The sequence below is a fragment of the Lissotriton helveticus genome, chromosome 6 (genome assembly GCF_964261635.1).
Source record: "Lissotriton helveticus chromosome 6, aLisHel1.1, whole genome shotgun sequence".
Taxonomy (NCBI): Eukaryota; Metazoa; Chordata; class Amphibia; order Caudata; family Salamandridae; genus Lissotriton; species Lissotriton helveticus.
The window spans coordinates 155,387,625-155,402,333 of NC_136067.1; the positions used below are offsets into that span (position 1 = coordinate 155,387,625).

Consider the following 14,709-nt stretch of genomic DNA (forward strand, 5'->3'; position numbering starts at 1 on the left):
GAGGCCACGCTCTGTGGAAGTAAGGCATGAGATGCATGGATTGAAAAAGGGGGTCACAGGGACTCCTATGAACTCCTGTGTCACGAAGCGGAGCTTCCTGACTTAGACGAACTCCCTGACTCGGACGGACGGGGTGTCCTTGCTAATGCCTCTTCCTTTCCACCCCGTCCGCAGGATCCTTTTGACGTTTCCTGGATCTCCCCGGCTCTGCCTCAGGGGAGTGTACCTCTGTATCCAGACCCTGTGACGCTAGGGGCATGTCCACCTGCACTCGCCCAATCAGGTCAGACGACGTCACCCGATACTGACCAACCGGAGGAGGCGGGGGCGTTTAAGGAAGCTCCGTTCTGGATTGCCGGCGCGAAACCTTCGGAACGCCAGCTGGAACACGAGGAGGACGCCACGGAGGAAGACGGAGCCGCTGTCGTGGAACCGCTGCTGGGACCCCTGAAACCGAGTGACGACAAGCCAGGAGGCCAACGATACTACGAGCCGCCCCGCCACACTTCCAGGGGAGAAGTGTGGCTCCACAAGGTACGGGGGCGTTTTCAAGGGTTGTTCAAATCACGGGGTGGGACGGGGTAGTCTGAGGGTGGTCACTACCGTCGTATCTTGTCGGCCGCCTACACTCCCTGACTGATAGGTTTGGTGTTAGTAACCTGGTGAACCCTCACTACCCTACCCTCCTCCCACATTTGTATATGTCGAGCCCAGCCCCTAACGTGGCTGTTTTTCTTTCCTTTTTTTTCCGAGTGAACTCCTGCCCTGTGGTCAACTCCCGCTTCCTCAAGACCGGAACCGAAGAGCCGGACCCTTCCCCAAAGGAGAGGACCCTCGTGCATTGTTTGTTTCCCAAGAGACTGTCCTTATTATCCCTGAACTTGTCTCGGTGTTGTTAAACCGAATAAAAAGAGTTACAGACCTGCTTCAACTCGTGACGATTCTCATTCCACCGACCCCGTTCCCCACATCCTCTAACCACACAAACCCATATAACATCCCCCTTTCACAGGCTCGTACTAAATCTGTGCACCACCCAGTGTGGAAAACAGAAACCAGCTCCAGCTGGCAACACACAGACAGATTCAAACTGTGTATAGATGCTAGTGTAGTGACATGAGTACTCCTGAACAATGTTGAAAATGGGACTTAAAAGAGTGAACTCCATAACGCACACTGGGTGGTGCACAGATTTAGTGCGAGCCTGTGAAAGGGGGATGTTATATGGGTTTGTGTGGTTAGAGGAGTTCATAGGAGTCCCTGTGTCCCCCTTTTTCAATCCATGCATCTCATGCCTTACTTCCACAGAGCGTGGCCTCCTATTCCCTGAGCTTCGTCCAGGTGAGGTGAGGTCCAGTCCTAGTAGCCCTGTGACGACGATTCCTTTCAAAAGCCATCGCTGGTCTGGTTGCTCCAGACTGGCACTTGCTTCCCTGAAGCTCCTTGTGTATCCTGCGTGGGTTGCCTTTGCTTAGGCTTGTTGGCTCCAATCTTGATGTCGGCCCCTCCATCTGCGAGAACCTTCGTGGGACAGCTCCTCTCCAGCACATGGTCGTCCTCGACGCCTCCTGGTCTGCGTGGCTGCAATGACAAGCTTCACATCCGCACCTGATTGCTCCTCGACGACGTCTGGTTCCACCCGGTCACTGGCTAGTGACCTAGACTCTGTCCCCTCTGCTTTCAGGTCCTCTTCATCCTAGATCCACCCTTGGATCCACCCGAACATCTTCCTCCTGGTCGCCTGCAGCATCTTCTTCCAAGGCTCCATAGGAATCAACGAGAAAACCCGACACACTTTGACACCTATGCACCCGCAGCCCGTGGGTGAGGTAACGCGAGTACTTCGGTGCTCCTGTAGGGATTGACTATCCTAGTGTCTAGTTTTGTTAGTTGTATATTCCTAGTTAGACCGGAAGTGTCCTAAATCTTCGATTACTTACCTATAAAGTTCCCATTGACTTTCTATTGACTCTCGCATGAGTGTACTGGCACTGCACAAGCCGCCTGTGGGCCTCCCACTCCTAACCTAAGGGTCAGATAGTGTAGCCCCAGCGATTCTCTAGGCCCTAGGCCTTCTCCTTTCCCAAGTCGTGGTTCTTATACCACTTACTTAGTATATGGTTTTACGCGCCCCTAGGGCCTAACTGTAAATTGTGCTATTTAAAGTATTTCTAAGTGTAACTTGTTATATGCTTTTGCCTCTGACCTCATAAAGAGTTCAGAGGAGTGTGTTAGTGAACAAATACATATATATTTTATATATATCCTGTGTGGTGTCCTTTCATTTGGTATTCAAGGGGTTACATATGGTAAAACAGCTGGCTTTACAGGCCCTCAAGAGTTTGTTAGCCTAAGACTGTTCTGTCCAGGCTACCACTAGGATGGCTGGTCTATAAGGTTGACTTACAACCATCACCATAAGTGTTGTTTGGACTGGTGCAAGGTGCTCACTAGAATAGTGAACATCATATACCAGGCCAACTTCTCACAATGGTCGGAAGGTGATTGTGGGTCTGACCCATTTTTCAGTCTGTTACAGTGGGTATGGAAAAAAGTCTCAATAATCAAGAGACATGCCATCCCAACTTGTGGAGGACCAAGTGAGAAAATTTATCATCACGATATATTGATGGGAATCCATTGACTTGTTTTGAGTCTCACTGACAATCACTTACGTCCTTGTTTTTGTCTACTGTTTGTTCCTTACTTTTGAGGCTATATAGGATTTGGTGTCTTGACTCACTTACTAAAGGAGTCTGACCCTGTGAAGCCAATTGAGTGGCTCTTTGTGAGACCCCCGGTTTTTTGTGTTATTACAGGAGTATATTAGGGGATGTAACCTGGGCAGGTCTTTAAATATCCCTGTGACCCTTTCTTCGATGTGGTGTTTGTTGGAGTAGTTAGGCTTATCAGAGGGTAGTGGTAAGCATTTGTTGTGCTCACAGAGGCAATAAATGATACACAAAAATGGTATGTCGTTTTATATAAATATTTAGACCAAGAACTTCCGGTACAAGGTAAATACTTTTTGCAATTTGAGAAAACCACAGTAAATACAATATTACAGTTGTCCGCAGTTATGCACAATACATTTCCTATGGAAGGAAAAAGGCAATCGACAAATCAATGCAAACCAATTGCTTTTAGTGGTTCACCTTTTGGAATCAAAAGATTCGGGGGCCAAGGTCCAAAGTTCCAAGGCCAAGTTCTCCGGAGCTTCCGGGGTTTCTCAGGGAACAAGGAGCAAGGGGACTTTGTAGCTGGCGTGGTACGAAGGAAGGGGACCACCTGAAAAAATAAATTAAAGAGGGACTTGTACTCGTCCGCATTGGTGCCCCAGTTAGAGCGTCTATACCAGAAAGCACTAGACACAGGGTCACTGCCTCCCACCACACGAAAGGCACTGGTCTCATTCCTCCCAAAGCCAGGCACGAACCTGGCGGACATGTCCAGACACCGATCTCTCTCTTTATTAAACACCGAATATAAAATATTCAGCAAAATTTAATCCAGCAGATTTCTTCAATACTTTCCAAAACTAATACACATAACTCAATTCGGTTTTGTACCTGGCCCGCAGTACCTCCCTCAAAATTAGGCGACTATATCACGTATTAACTTCCACAACGGCAGATAACGCTGAAGCTGGTTGCCTTTCCCTAGACCTGAAGCAAGCTTTTGACACACCAAGGTGGACATATACGCTGACTACCCTCTTGAAGTTTGGGATCCCGAGGGAGTTCGTGAGATGGGTTAGCTTATTATACACAGCACCTACTGTGTGGGCCGGCCCGGGACCCCACTCCTCACAGCGCTACCCGGTAGCACATGGCATGCGACAGGGATGCCCGCTGTCTCCACTTTTGTTTGCATTAGCACTCAAACCATTAGCCATCAAACTTCGTACCGTTGCCACAGGGAAGGGTATTAAGATCGGAAACACCACCCATAATCTCTCTTCATATACAGATAATATCATTCTTTACTTAACCTGCAGGGTGCTCTTGAACCCATACCAGTTATATTTTCTCTATTTCAAAGTCTCTCAGGCCTTTCTATTTATGAGTCCAAATCGTATGCCTATTATTTTAACGACACAGCACGGGTAGAGCCAATCCTCTTTGGCCCCTAGACATTCCCAGTTTTGCCTACTACTTTCAAATACCTCAGTATACAAATATACAGGGGAACGCAGGAACTAATGGACGGTAAAGTATTATGTGCAACCAAGGCGCTTCAAAATCAGATCGCATTGTGTTCTTTCACAAAAACTACGTGAAAATTGACTCAACTTCAGCCCCCCTCTAAGTCCCTACTAAATGGTACCCCTGGTACCTAGGGCAACGTGACTGTAGAAGGTCCACTATGGCTGCAGCACAAATTGTGCCACCCTAGGGTCCCCGAACCAAGATCATGCAAACTGCTTTTGCAAGCTGCGTGTCTTGGTGCAAACAAAACCGAAGAGTCAACATTGCACACAGCCCTTTGTCCCATTCCTACAGACTCTGTATGAGATATAGGTAAGCCATTGATCCAGCAGGCCTTGCAGCCCGAAGGCAGGCTTTGCTATATCCCATGTGTGGACATATCTGCCCGAGCAGACATGACCCTGCAATGCTAAGTCCATTCTTAGACACAGTAAGTGAACAGGGAAGCCATAACGAGTACCTTACGAGTTTCCCAGCTCCATGATGGCTTCACTGTACCCTAAGATGATTGGTACCAAACATCTCATCTTAATAAACCTGCACTGATGCCAGTGTTGGATTTATTCATAAATGTACCCAGAGGGCATCTAAGGGTGCCCCCTGAAAAACTACAGACTACTAATGTGCTTACCAACTGGTCTCAGCCAGGCTGCCACCACTTGACATGCTTCTGGCCTCCTGGGGTGAGAGCCTTCGCTCTCTGAAGCAGGGTACAACGCCTGTCCACGTCCAAGCAGGAACTGCCTTCCAGGGCGGGAGGCTTCAAAGACCATGCTACCTTTGAGATGTGGCCCAGGCCTCTCCAGTTACTAGAAGATGCATACCCCCTGTTCTGACCCCACTTTTGGTGGGAAGACAGGTGGTAAAAATAGGTTAGAATAGGAGGTGTGTCCACACCTAGCCAGCACTTGTGTCGGAGCCAGCCAACATACCTGCTCTGCACCCAGTCTGCTCTGCCTAGTTAACGACGAACCAGATGTGCTCCCTTGTCCCTACGGCCCTTGCAATCCTAGCCCTCGTTTGGGAGCTCTCAGACTTGCTTGCAAGTCCCCCTGTGCAGCCTGTCTTTAGAGGGACCCCCATAGCGCCAGCTGTCAACTCCCTGTTCCGGGGGAAATTCGGGACACACAAGACGAACTGTTGGTAGAACATTGGACCTTGCGTTCCTGTTATCCTAAACCCAGAAGGTGAACCTTTACAACTGTTGTGCTGTGTGCTTTACCTACCTGCTTTTTCCTCCGATAGGATTGTATGGTGTGTAATTGCGCACAACTTTGAACTATTTGCTTAACTTTGAGAATTCATAAGACAAACCGTACTTACCATTGAACTTAGTTTTCCGTTCGAAAATATACATAAAAAGAATTATTATTTTTCTAAATTGGTCTCAAATGTATTCTAATGTGTGTCTAATGTATTGCCTCTGTGAGTACAGCAAATGCTTAGCACTCCCTCTGATAAGCCGAACTGCTCGCCAACCCTACCCCAAATAGAGCGTTAGTATTATCTACTTTTGCCTCTGTAAACCAGTTGGGGAACCCACTAGACTTTCTGCTGTATACTTAGTTCTAGCACACTATATAGAGTTCCAACTTTCAACACTGGGGTTCACTATCAACGTGCCGAAGTCACACCTGACTCCCTCTCAGGCACTCCTTTTCATCAGATCTGGTCTGGACACAGTGGAGTTTCGACCTTATCTCCCTAGCGGCGAGTTCAGGATATTCAGGCTATGATACCAATGCTTCAACCTCTATCTTGGATTTCGGTGAGGCAGACCCTGAGGCTGTTGGGACTCATGGCCTTCTGCATCCTGCTTGTGACATATTCCCGATGACATATGCGGGTTCTGCGCTGGGACTTGAAGTTTCAGTGGGCACAGCATCAGTGGAACTTCTCCGACTTCTCGGACGAAACTGCAATTGACCTACAATGTTGGCTTACAAAACACGATTGGGTCAGCGGCAGACCCTCTCCCTTCCCAAACCAAAGCTGACAGTAATGACAGCTGCTTCACTCCTGGGATGGGGCTGCCAAATTGTTGGAGCTCCGTGCGATCCGATTGACATTGAAAGCCTTTCTACCCTCCATCAAGGGAAGGCTAGTGCAGGTGTTCACGGACAATGCTACTGCCATGTCGTACTGCAATAAACCGTACAGGGTGTAGTTGAGGACCCAATATCAAGAGGCCCTACGCCTCCGGACAAGGCTAGAACAGCAGGGCAGGTCCCTGGTGGTTCAACACCTGCCAGGTTCACTGAACGCCAGAGCGGACAAACCCAGCCTTCGATGTCTAGCAAATCACGAATGGCGTGGCACACTCAGCAGGAAACCCCCGACTTCAAACAAATCTCTACAAAGAGAGTCTGCAATTCAATTTAGCCAAAAGAAAAAACGTAGCAATTGAAAAAATCTATATTTGTTATTTTTCTTTGCGTACATAATCAAAAAATAGAAAAACTCCTACCATCCTCGCCACGCGGAATACCACAGTAGCCATTCAAGCTTTGCACATACCATTCATACCATAACAATGCACTCAGACACAATTATAAAAGAGCTCATATTTTAAGCCATAACAATACACCCTTCTAATCAATGCTGAATGGGGCCACGAGAAATTCCTGTCATGACGTTGTTTCTAAATATCAATGGGCCACATAGATACAATTCTTAATTCACTAAGGCAACACTTTGTATTGTTCAATATATTGTGTGCTTTGTATACATTCAGGAATAGCATAATATATACTTTAATAATTTTTCGGTGTCAAGATGGCTATAGCTCTGTGCCGAGGCGTGTTTCGGTGAAAGGTGATCTGCCGACCACCCACCTTTTTGGGGGCACAAACTGATTACTCAAGGAAGTAAAAACACCGCCGGGTAGGGAGCAAGTACAAGCACAGCCAGTGAGGGAGGAAGTGCTCTTCCAGAAGATTGTGATTTCAGTCTTGTTGTTGTTCAGGTTCAAACAGTTGGTCTTCATCCATTGGGGGATTTCAGTCATGCAGACATTGAACTTGATCCGGGTAATGGGAGTCTTGTCCATGAGGGAGAGAATGGATGATGCCAGTGCCTGCGTTCCTGGCAGGGTTTGAAGTTGTGTGACTAGTGTGCCTTATGGCGATTAGAGACCTGGAGGATAGGTTGTGTGCCGTGTAACACAAGATGTTGCAGCCTTCATTCAGATTTAACTAAAACTCTCAGTCCCAATTTAATGATGCACCCACAGATATCCTTTAGGCTATTTGGTCAAAGCCATGTTCTTGCCCGCCTATTAGTGGGCAGGCAGTGCGGCATCATAGACCCGCACCTGCTGATTTGTTTAGTGTAACCAAGCACCCTACTCTGGAGAATCATGTTGTAAAGGCCTCGGCCAGTAAGGTGAACCCTAACTTGTTTCCAACCAATTTTCTGGATAGAGAATCCAAAAGGATGAATGCTTTGGGCAAACATTTTTTCCTTTGATAGCTTGGCACTGCAATCTATTAATGCGGTCAGTCTATTGGACAATACATGCCTGCCCTTTGGTTCATGGCTAATAAGATCTTGCCTCCAGTATCGAAAGACATCAGTGCCCTTTTTGCCTCAGATGATACATTATGGGCAGAACACGTCCACGTATGTTATCTGCACCTGTTTGGATACCAAAGACTGCAGTAGCAGAGCGGAAGGTACAAGTGTTGTCATCCATAGGTATATCTTGATGAGCTCTAATATTTTCTTCGGAGCTGTATAAGCTTCTCTAATTGATAAGCCTTTGTGAGTCTCCTTTCTTTGGGGAGAAGCCAAACTCTGCATTGGAGTACTTTAAAGTCAGCAGAGCTACATCACCTATTTTAGCATGGTTGACCCCTTCAAACAATTTACATACCATTTAGGGGCATTGCTTGTGGTTCAGAGTGGTCCACGAATGCTTTCCGTTTGCCATGCTCCTCTTCGTCCTTACCCCGGCCTCTCCAGTGTTTACAAAAGTGATTACTGTGGTTACTAAAAAATCAGTCTTTGCATTGGTTTCATAGTATTAACAAACAGCAAAACAATTGCAAGTTGAGAACATTAGAATAAAATCATGTCCATCCAAACCATATACACAGGCAGTTACACTTTGTGACAGTGGTTGAACCATGCATTCCATATTTTATATTTTTTCACACAGCAGCGTGATTTATAAACAGTCTTTTTTGGCAGCAGTGCAGTAGTCCATTCCATGTAATCATCCTTGTAGTGAAGAGCAGCCTTGTCCATCCTGTGTCAGACTGTTACTTGTCGCGATGATTGATTGTCTGGAGTACATGTATTCCATAACTCGACTGACTCCTGAAGACGGGCTCACCATAGTCCATCGTGGACAACCTCCAGACGAGGGCCAGCCTTTTGACATCATAATGACCCAAACTCAAAGTCTCACCTGACCTCCTCATGCACCTTCTACAATAGTGGTTCTTAATCTTTTGACTTCTGTGGACTTTATCTTAATCAATACTGGAAACTGGGGACCCCCACTGAATCATTATTGTAATCCGAAGAGTCCGGCATATGTATTTTTAATGATTTGAAACCCCAAACCATACACAAAAATACAGTAAGAGCAATCATCAAACAAATGCACACATGATTAAATATTGAATTTAATTTCCAAATATACCAAAATCAAAGTTTTACTTTGAAGGTTTGCACATTATAATTCAATTGTAGCCAGTTACCGTTCATACTACATTCAGATTGATGCACTTGCACTGCTACCACAAATCTGAAGATACCCACTTAATTTTTAGGCCCAATTTCACATTCTTTCACTATTACAGAATGCCTTATATTTTTCCATTTAATATTTTACTGCTTTATTTATACACATTATTTATTTATTAATACCAGGGGTCCACGGACCACTGTAAGAACCACTGTTCCACACGATTTTGATTAATGCCGAATCAGTGGATAAACATGTAGCAGGCTCCAGATGAAATGAACCCAGAGAACCAATGACTGCTCAGTCTCACCTACCATAGTTTTCTTGGGACTCATTCATAAGGTGAGGAATTTGTAGGAAGATTATGTATCTAACAGTAATATCTTTAATGGTTTTATCTTCTTGCAGATTCCTCACCATGATCTCTCCTCTCCAGTGATATGGTGATGTGCATAATAGGATCTCAAGGAATGTAAGCATGTTAAATGCTGTTATTGTTGCTGCCTGTGTTGTCTCGGTTCTTTTCCTCATGCCTTTAATGGGGAGCAGGAAAAATACCAGCTGGCTCCTAATATACTCCAGTGTCATCGCATCTGGTGAATGGAGTCATGGATGAAACTTCATGTTACCACATGGTGACGCTGGAGAGCTATTGCTGAGGAAGAGATTCCCAACTAATGTAGCGCCTGTAGGGATGTTTGTGGGAGGATTATGTATCCACCAGAAGTATTGTTACTGAAAGTAAGTACTTGTCACAATCGATTCTCCTCCCTCCCTGGGCATATGTTCACTAGTTGCTCCCTTTCAATCATATGCTTTGAAAATCTGAAAGTTTGGGTGGTATTCAGTGAAGTGAATGTACTACCAACCAAACACTGTGTAGGCCTAGGAACATTTTAGTAGTATTTATCTGGGATTTTCGCACTGACTAATGCATGTGAAAGTATGAACCATATAAATGCTAAAGAACTATAGGTACATGCAAATAACAAGCTCCTTCAGTATTTTACCTGTAGGCAAAGAATTAAAGTAGTATTAAAAGTGATAAATATATTAACGGATTATCTAATTGCTTCATAAGTTTCTTTACTAATCTTTCTCCTTTGTTAAACTAATCTTTCACTATTTTAGGAAGCAATTTTGACTACTATGGATATTGTTCATGATGGATTTGGTTTCATGCTGGCATTTGGCGACTTGGTTTGGGTTCCATTTGTGTACAGTTTGCAAGCTTTCTATCTGGTCAACCACCCCAATGAGATTTCCTGGCCTGTAGCTACTGCAGTTGTTGCTTTAAACAGTAAGTCGCTTTAAATTGACACCCATGTGATGTTTTTGTGCAACAGGATAGTAAGGGACCGCTCTGGGAAAAAAGAAACAAATTGTGTACTACAAGATGACTTAACGGTGTATACTTATGTATCTGAAAGAGACACTTTAGTGATTGATTCCTAACCTGAGAATATCCCCAGGCGTCAGACTGGATCCGGAAAGTTTTGCTTAGCAGTACCCCTGCGCATCAGTAGGTGGCGTCCTGTGGCTCCACGTCCGTCACTGGCTGCGTCAACGCCGAGACGAATTCACGAAGGGTACTTAGGCGCCACCCATGAGCGTTGACGCAAGTTCTTTCTTTTTCCACGCCGAAAGCGCAGATCCGGATTCAGCACGTACTCTTTTGACACTTTTTGTCTCCTCCTCTTCTATCCTGGTGCACGTAGGGATGCCCGGATTTAAGTCTTGTGGGTCGTGCCGCCATAACATGTCGGTGGCGGACCCCCACGATGTGTGCCTCTACTGCCTGGAGACCGATCATGACTCCCAAGACTGTCAAGACTGTCCAGCCATGGCCTCGAAGGCCTTGCGGGAGCGACGCCGGAAGTTGCTGGAGGTCCGGCATTCCAGTTCCTCTGGAGCCGGGGAGTCCCTCTGCCTACCCGGTATTCCCGGGTCCGTCGGCGACTCCCTAACAGATGCAAGAGTTTCTTGCTGCCATGGACCGCCTTTTTATGCCCCGGGCTCCCGCCGCTGGGCCTTCGGGCCCCACGGTCCCGTATCCAGATCCTGTTGGCCCAGCGGCTCCGCACCGGCGCCACAGAAACCTGCGTCGCTGGTTCCGGCGCTGCCACAGGTGCCACACTGGGTGCCGTTTATCCCACCCGTGCCCCGGTTCCCAGACCATTTTGTTCCAGCCTGGGATCCGAATTGGGATGCAGCCGTTTTCGGCGCCGTTCCCGACGCCACTTGTTCCTTCTCCGGCCCTGCCGCCGCGACCGGCTCCCTCTACACCGGAGCCGGACGAGGACTGGGAAGGGTCCGAGCACCCACTTGCCCGGCAGTGTGAGCTGAGCAAGATTGGGTGGACGAACTTGAAGATGCAGGCGAACTTGATGTGTCTTCTGACCTGGGGGTTGCCTCTCCTCCACCTACTATGTAGGAGGGTGCTTCCTACACCTTGGTGCTGTGTCAAGCTGCAGAGGCTCTCAATCTCAACCTCCCTACGGTGGCCCTTAAAACCAACTTCCTTACGGAGGTGCTCCAGACGGTGTTAACGTCGTCTGAGCCGCTGCTCCCTTTCAATGAAGCCCTCACCGAAGTCCTCATGGGCACTTGGTTGCGACCGGCCACGAGGGCACCGGTGTATAAGAAAAATGTCTCTAGGCGTGATCGCCCGGTGAACCTGCCTTCTTGACCACTCACCCCACGCCTGAGAGTCTGGTCATTCAGGCCTCGACGTCGCAGAGTGCCTTTCCCACGGCTCTACCGGATAAGGACTCTAGAAGGCTAGACCAATTTGGCAAGAGGATGTTCTCCTCAGCCAGCTTGGGCCTGCGGTCGGTTAACACCGCCTGCTTATTGGGCTGTTACTCCCACGCAGTGTGAGATTCTGTAGCTCAGGTCTTGCCTCAGTATTCTGAGGTGGTCCAGGCTGTCCTTTACCAAGCGATTGCAGAGGGTAAGGATGCGGTGCAGTTTGCCATCAGGTGTGGTTTGGACACCGCTGATTCGTTGGGCAGGGCAATTTCCATGACTGTGGCATTGCAGCACCACGCCTGGTTGCGTTCCACTGGGTTCTTGCCCGATGTCCAAAGCTCGCTCATGGACATGCCCTTTGATGGCGCCCGCCTCTTTGGCGATAAGGCCGACAATGCCTTGGAGCGCTTTAAAGACTCTTGTGCCACTGCCAAGTCTTTGGGTCTTTCCACAAAGAACCCTGCCACGCCTGGGTTTCGTTCCTTTCGTGGCCAGGGCAGGGGCACCCAAGCACGCTCCAGCAAGCCTTTGCAGAACCAGCCTCAGCGTGGCCTTGGATTCCGCAGGGGCGGGTCTCGTAACCAGAGCGCGGGTCAGTCCACCTCCACCCCCGCTGCTTCCGCCTTCTAAGCCTTCCTAATCCGAGCTTCAGGGAGCACCCCACGCCAGTGGGTGGCAGGGTCTGCCACCACCTCCACCACTGGCGCAAAATTACATCGGAGAAGTGGGTGCTGCAGATAATCTGCCAAGATTACGCACTCCCCTTTATTTCCTCCCCTCCGACCATGCCACCTCTGTACCACCGCATGTGGGGGGATCATTTGGCTCTTCTCCGTCAGGGCCACTCCTGGCCAAGGGGGCCATCGAGTGTGTTCCCGGTCAGGAAGTAGGGAGTGGTTGTTATTCCCACTACTTTCTAGTCCCCAAGAAGGACAAGGGGGGCCTGCGCCCCATCCTGGACCTCTGGGACGTCAATCGCTTTCTCCGGAATGAGAAGTTCAAGATGCTGACTCTGGCTCAGGTCCTAGCTGCCCTGGATCCTGGAGACTGGATGATAACGTTGGACTTGCAGGACGCTTATTTTCACATCCCCGTCCTGCCGGCCCACCGGCGCTACCCGAGGTTCACGGTAGGCCAGGAGCATTTTCAGTTTGCCGTGCTCCCCTTCGGCCTTACCAGTGCCCCTCGGGTGTTCACAAGGTGATGACTGTGGTCGCAGCTCATCTGCACAGGTCAGGGGTGTCGGTCTTCCCCTACCTCGACGACTGGCTGTTGAAGGCGGGCTCACCCCAGGCAGTCGTCACCCACCTCCAGACTACGGCCGACCTCTTGCATTTGCTGGGGTTCTCCATCAATGTGCCGAAGTCGCACCTGAGTCCCTCTCAGAAGCTCCCCTTCATCGGAGCGGTTCTGGATTCAACGCTGTTTCGGGTTTATCCTCCCGAGCAGCGGGTCCGGGATATTCAGGCTATGATTACGCTCTTTCAGCCTGTATTCCGGGAGTCTGTTAGGCTGACTCTCCGGCTTCTGGGCCTGATGGCCTCTTGCATCCTGCTGGTGACACATGCCAGATGGCATATGCGGGCTCAGCAGTGGGACCTGAAGTTCCAGTGGTCACAGCAACAGGACATCCTGTCCTACCACGTCCAGATCTCGGAGGGCACTGCATGACAGTTGCATTGGTGTCTCACGAATCGCAATTGGGTCAGTAGCAGATCCCTCTCCTTTCCCCAACCGGAGCACACAGTGGTGACGGATACTTCCCTCCTGGGATGGGCAGGCCACTTGGGAGAGGCGGAGATCAGAGGCCTCTGGTCTCCGGGGGAGTCCCGGATCCATATGAACCTTCTGGAGCTTCAGGCGATCCGGCTTGCACTGAAAGCGTTCCTTCCCTCTGTCCGGGAAAGTGTAGTGCCGGTGTTCACTGACAACACCACCGCCATGTGGTATTGCAACAAACCGGGCGGAGTGCGGTCGTGGAGACTATGTCAGGAGGCTCTGCGTCTCTGGACATGGCTGGAGCATCAAGGCTTTGCCTTGGTGGTTCAACACCTGGCAGGTTCTCTGAACGCCAGGGGGGACGAACTCAGCCGCGGGTGCATGGTGGATCACGAATGGCGTCTGAGCTCAGACGTGGTGCAAGGTCTCTTTCTGCAGAGGGGAGAGCCTTAGTTAGATCTATTCGCCACCGAAGAGAACGCTTAATGTCATCAGTTCTGCGCATTGAAATTTCCAAGGCGACACTCGCTCGGAGACGCTTTTCGTCGCGAGTGGAGCTGCGGTCTATTGTATGCCTTTCCGCCTATACCACTTCTACACAGAGTGCTGAAGAAGATCAGGCGCGACCGGGCCAAAGTGATTCTTGTGGCTCCGGACTGGGCTCGAAGAGTATGGTATCCCGAGCTACTCAGTATGAGCATCGATCCCCCGATCCGTCTGCCTCTTTGGGAGGATCTTCTGTCACAGCAGCAGGGGACTGTCCTCCATCCGAACCTGTCCAGCCTCCACCTCCATGCATGGAGGTTGAGCAGCGACAGTTGACACCTTTCGATCTTCCTCCCGAAGTCTGTGATGTCATTCTGGCAGCCAGACGACCCTCCACCAAAACGGTGTACGCCTGCAGGTGGAACAGATTTGTGGCATGGTGCACAGCGAAGGCTGTGGATTCCCTTTCTGCCCCTCTTTCTGAGGTTCTTCCGTTCCTTCTCTCTTTGGCCCAGCAGGGCTCTGCTCTGGGCACTATCAAAGATTATCTTTCAGCCATCTTTGCCTTTCTACGGCTTCCAGATCAGCCTTCTCTTTTTATGTCCCCGGTTGTTAACCGTTTTCTTAACCCCTTCAGTGCTAATGACAAGGGTAACTCGTCATGGAGTTTCCATTGATTTCAATGGAAATTACATTGAGGGGAAAGAGGGGCCTTAGCAGCCAAGTGGTTAAAGGCATTACACATACGTTTTCACGCGTACCCTTCATTATGCCTCAGTGGGACTTAAATCTTGTCTTGACTTTTCTGATGTGCGCTCCCTTCAAGCCCCTTCATAACTGTCCCTTAAGTCT

At 48.9% G+C, this 14,709-nt stretch overlaps 1 protein-coding gene across 2 annotated transcripts in view; it reads left to right on the forward strand.

The window, feature by feature from the left end:
• LBR (lamin B receptor) overlaps positions 1-14,709 on the forward strand; it is a 616,153-nt gene that overhangs the window by 509,841 nt on the left and 91,603 nt on the right. For both annotated transcript variants that reach the window (XM_078647525.1, XM_078647524.1), the window contains exon 11: positions 10,033-10,201. In XM_078647525.1, coding sequence (XP_078503651.1) covers positions 10,033-10,201 — 169 coding nt within the window. The remainder of the gene's footprint in view (positions 1-10,032; positions 10,202-14,709) is intronic.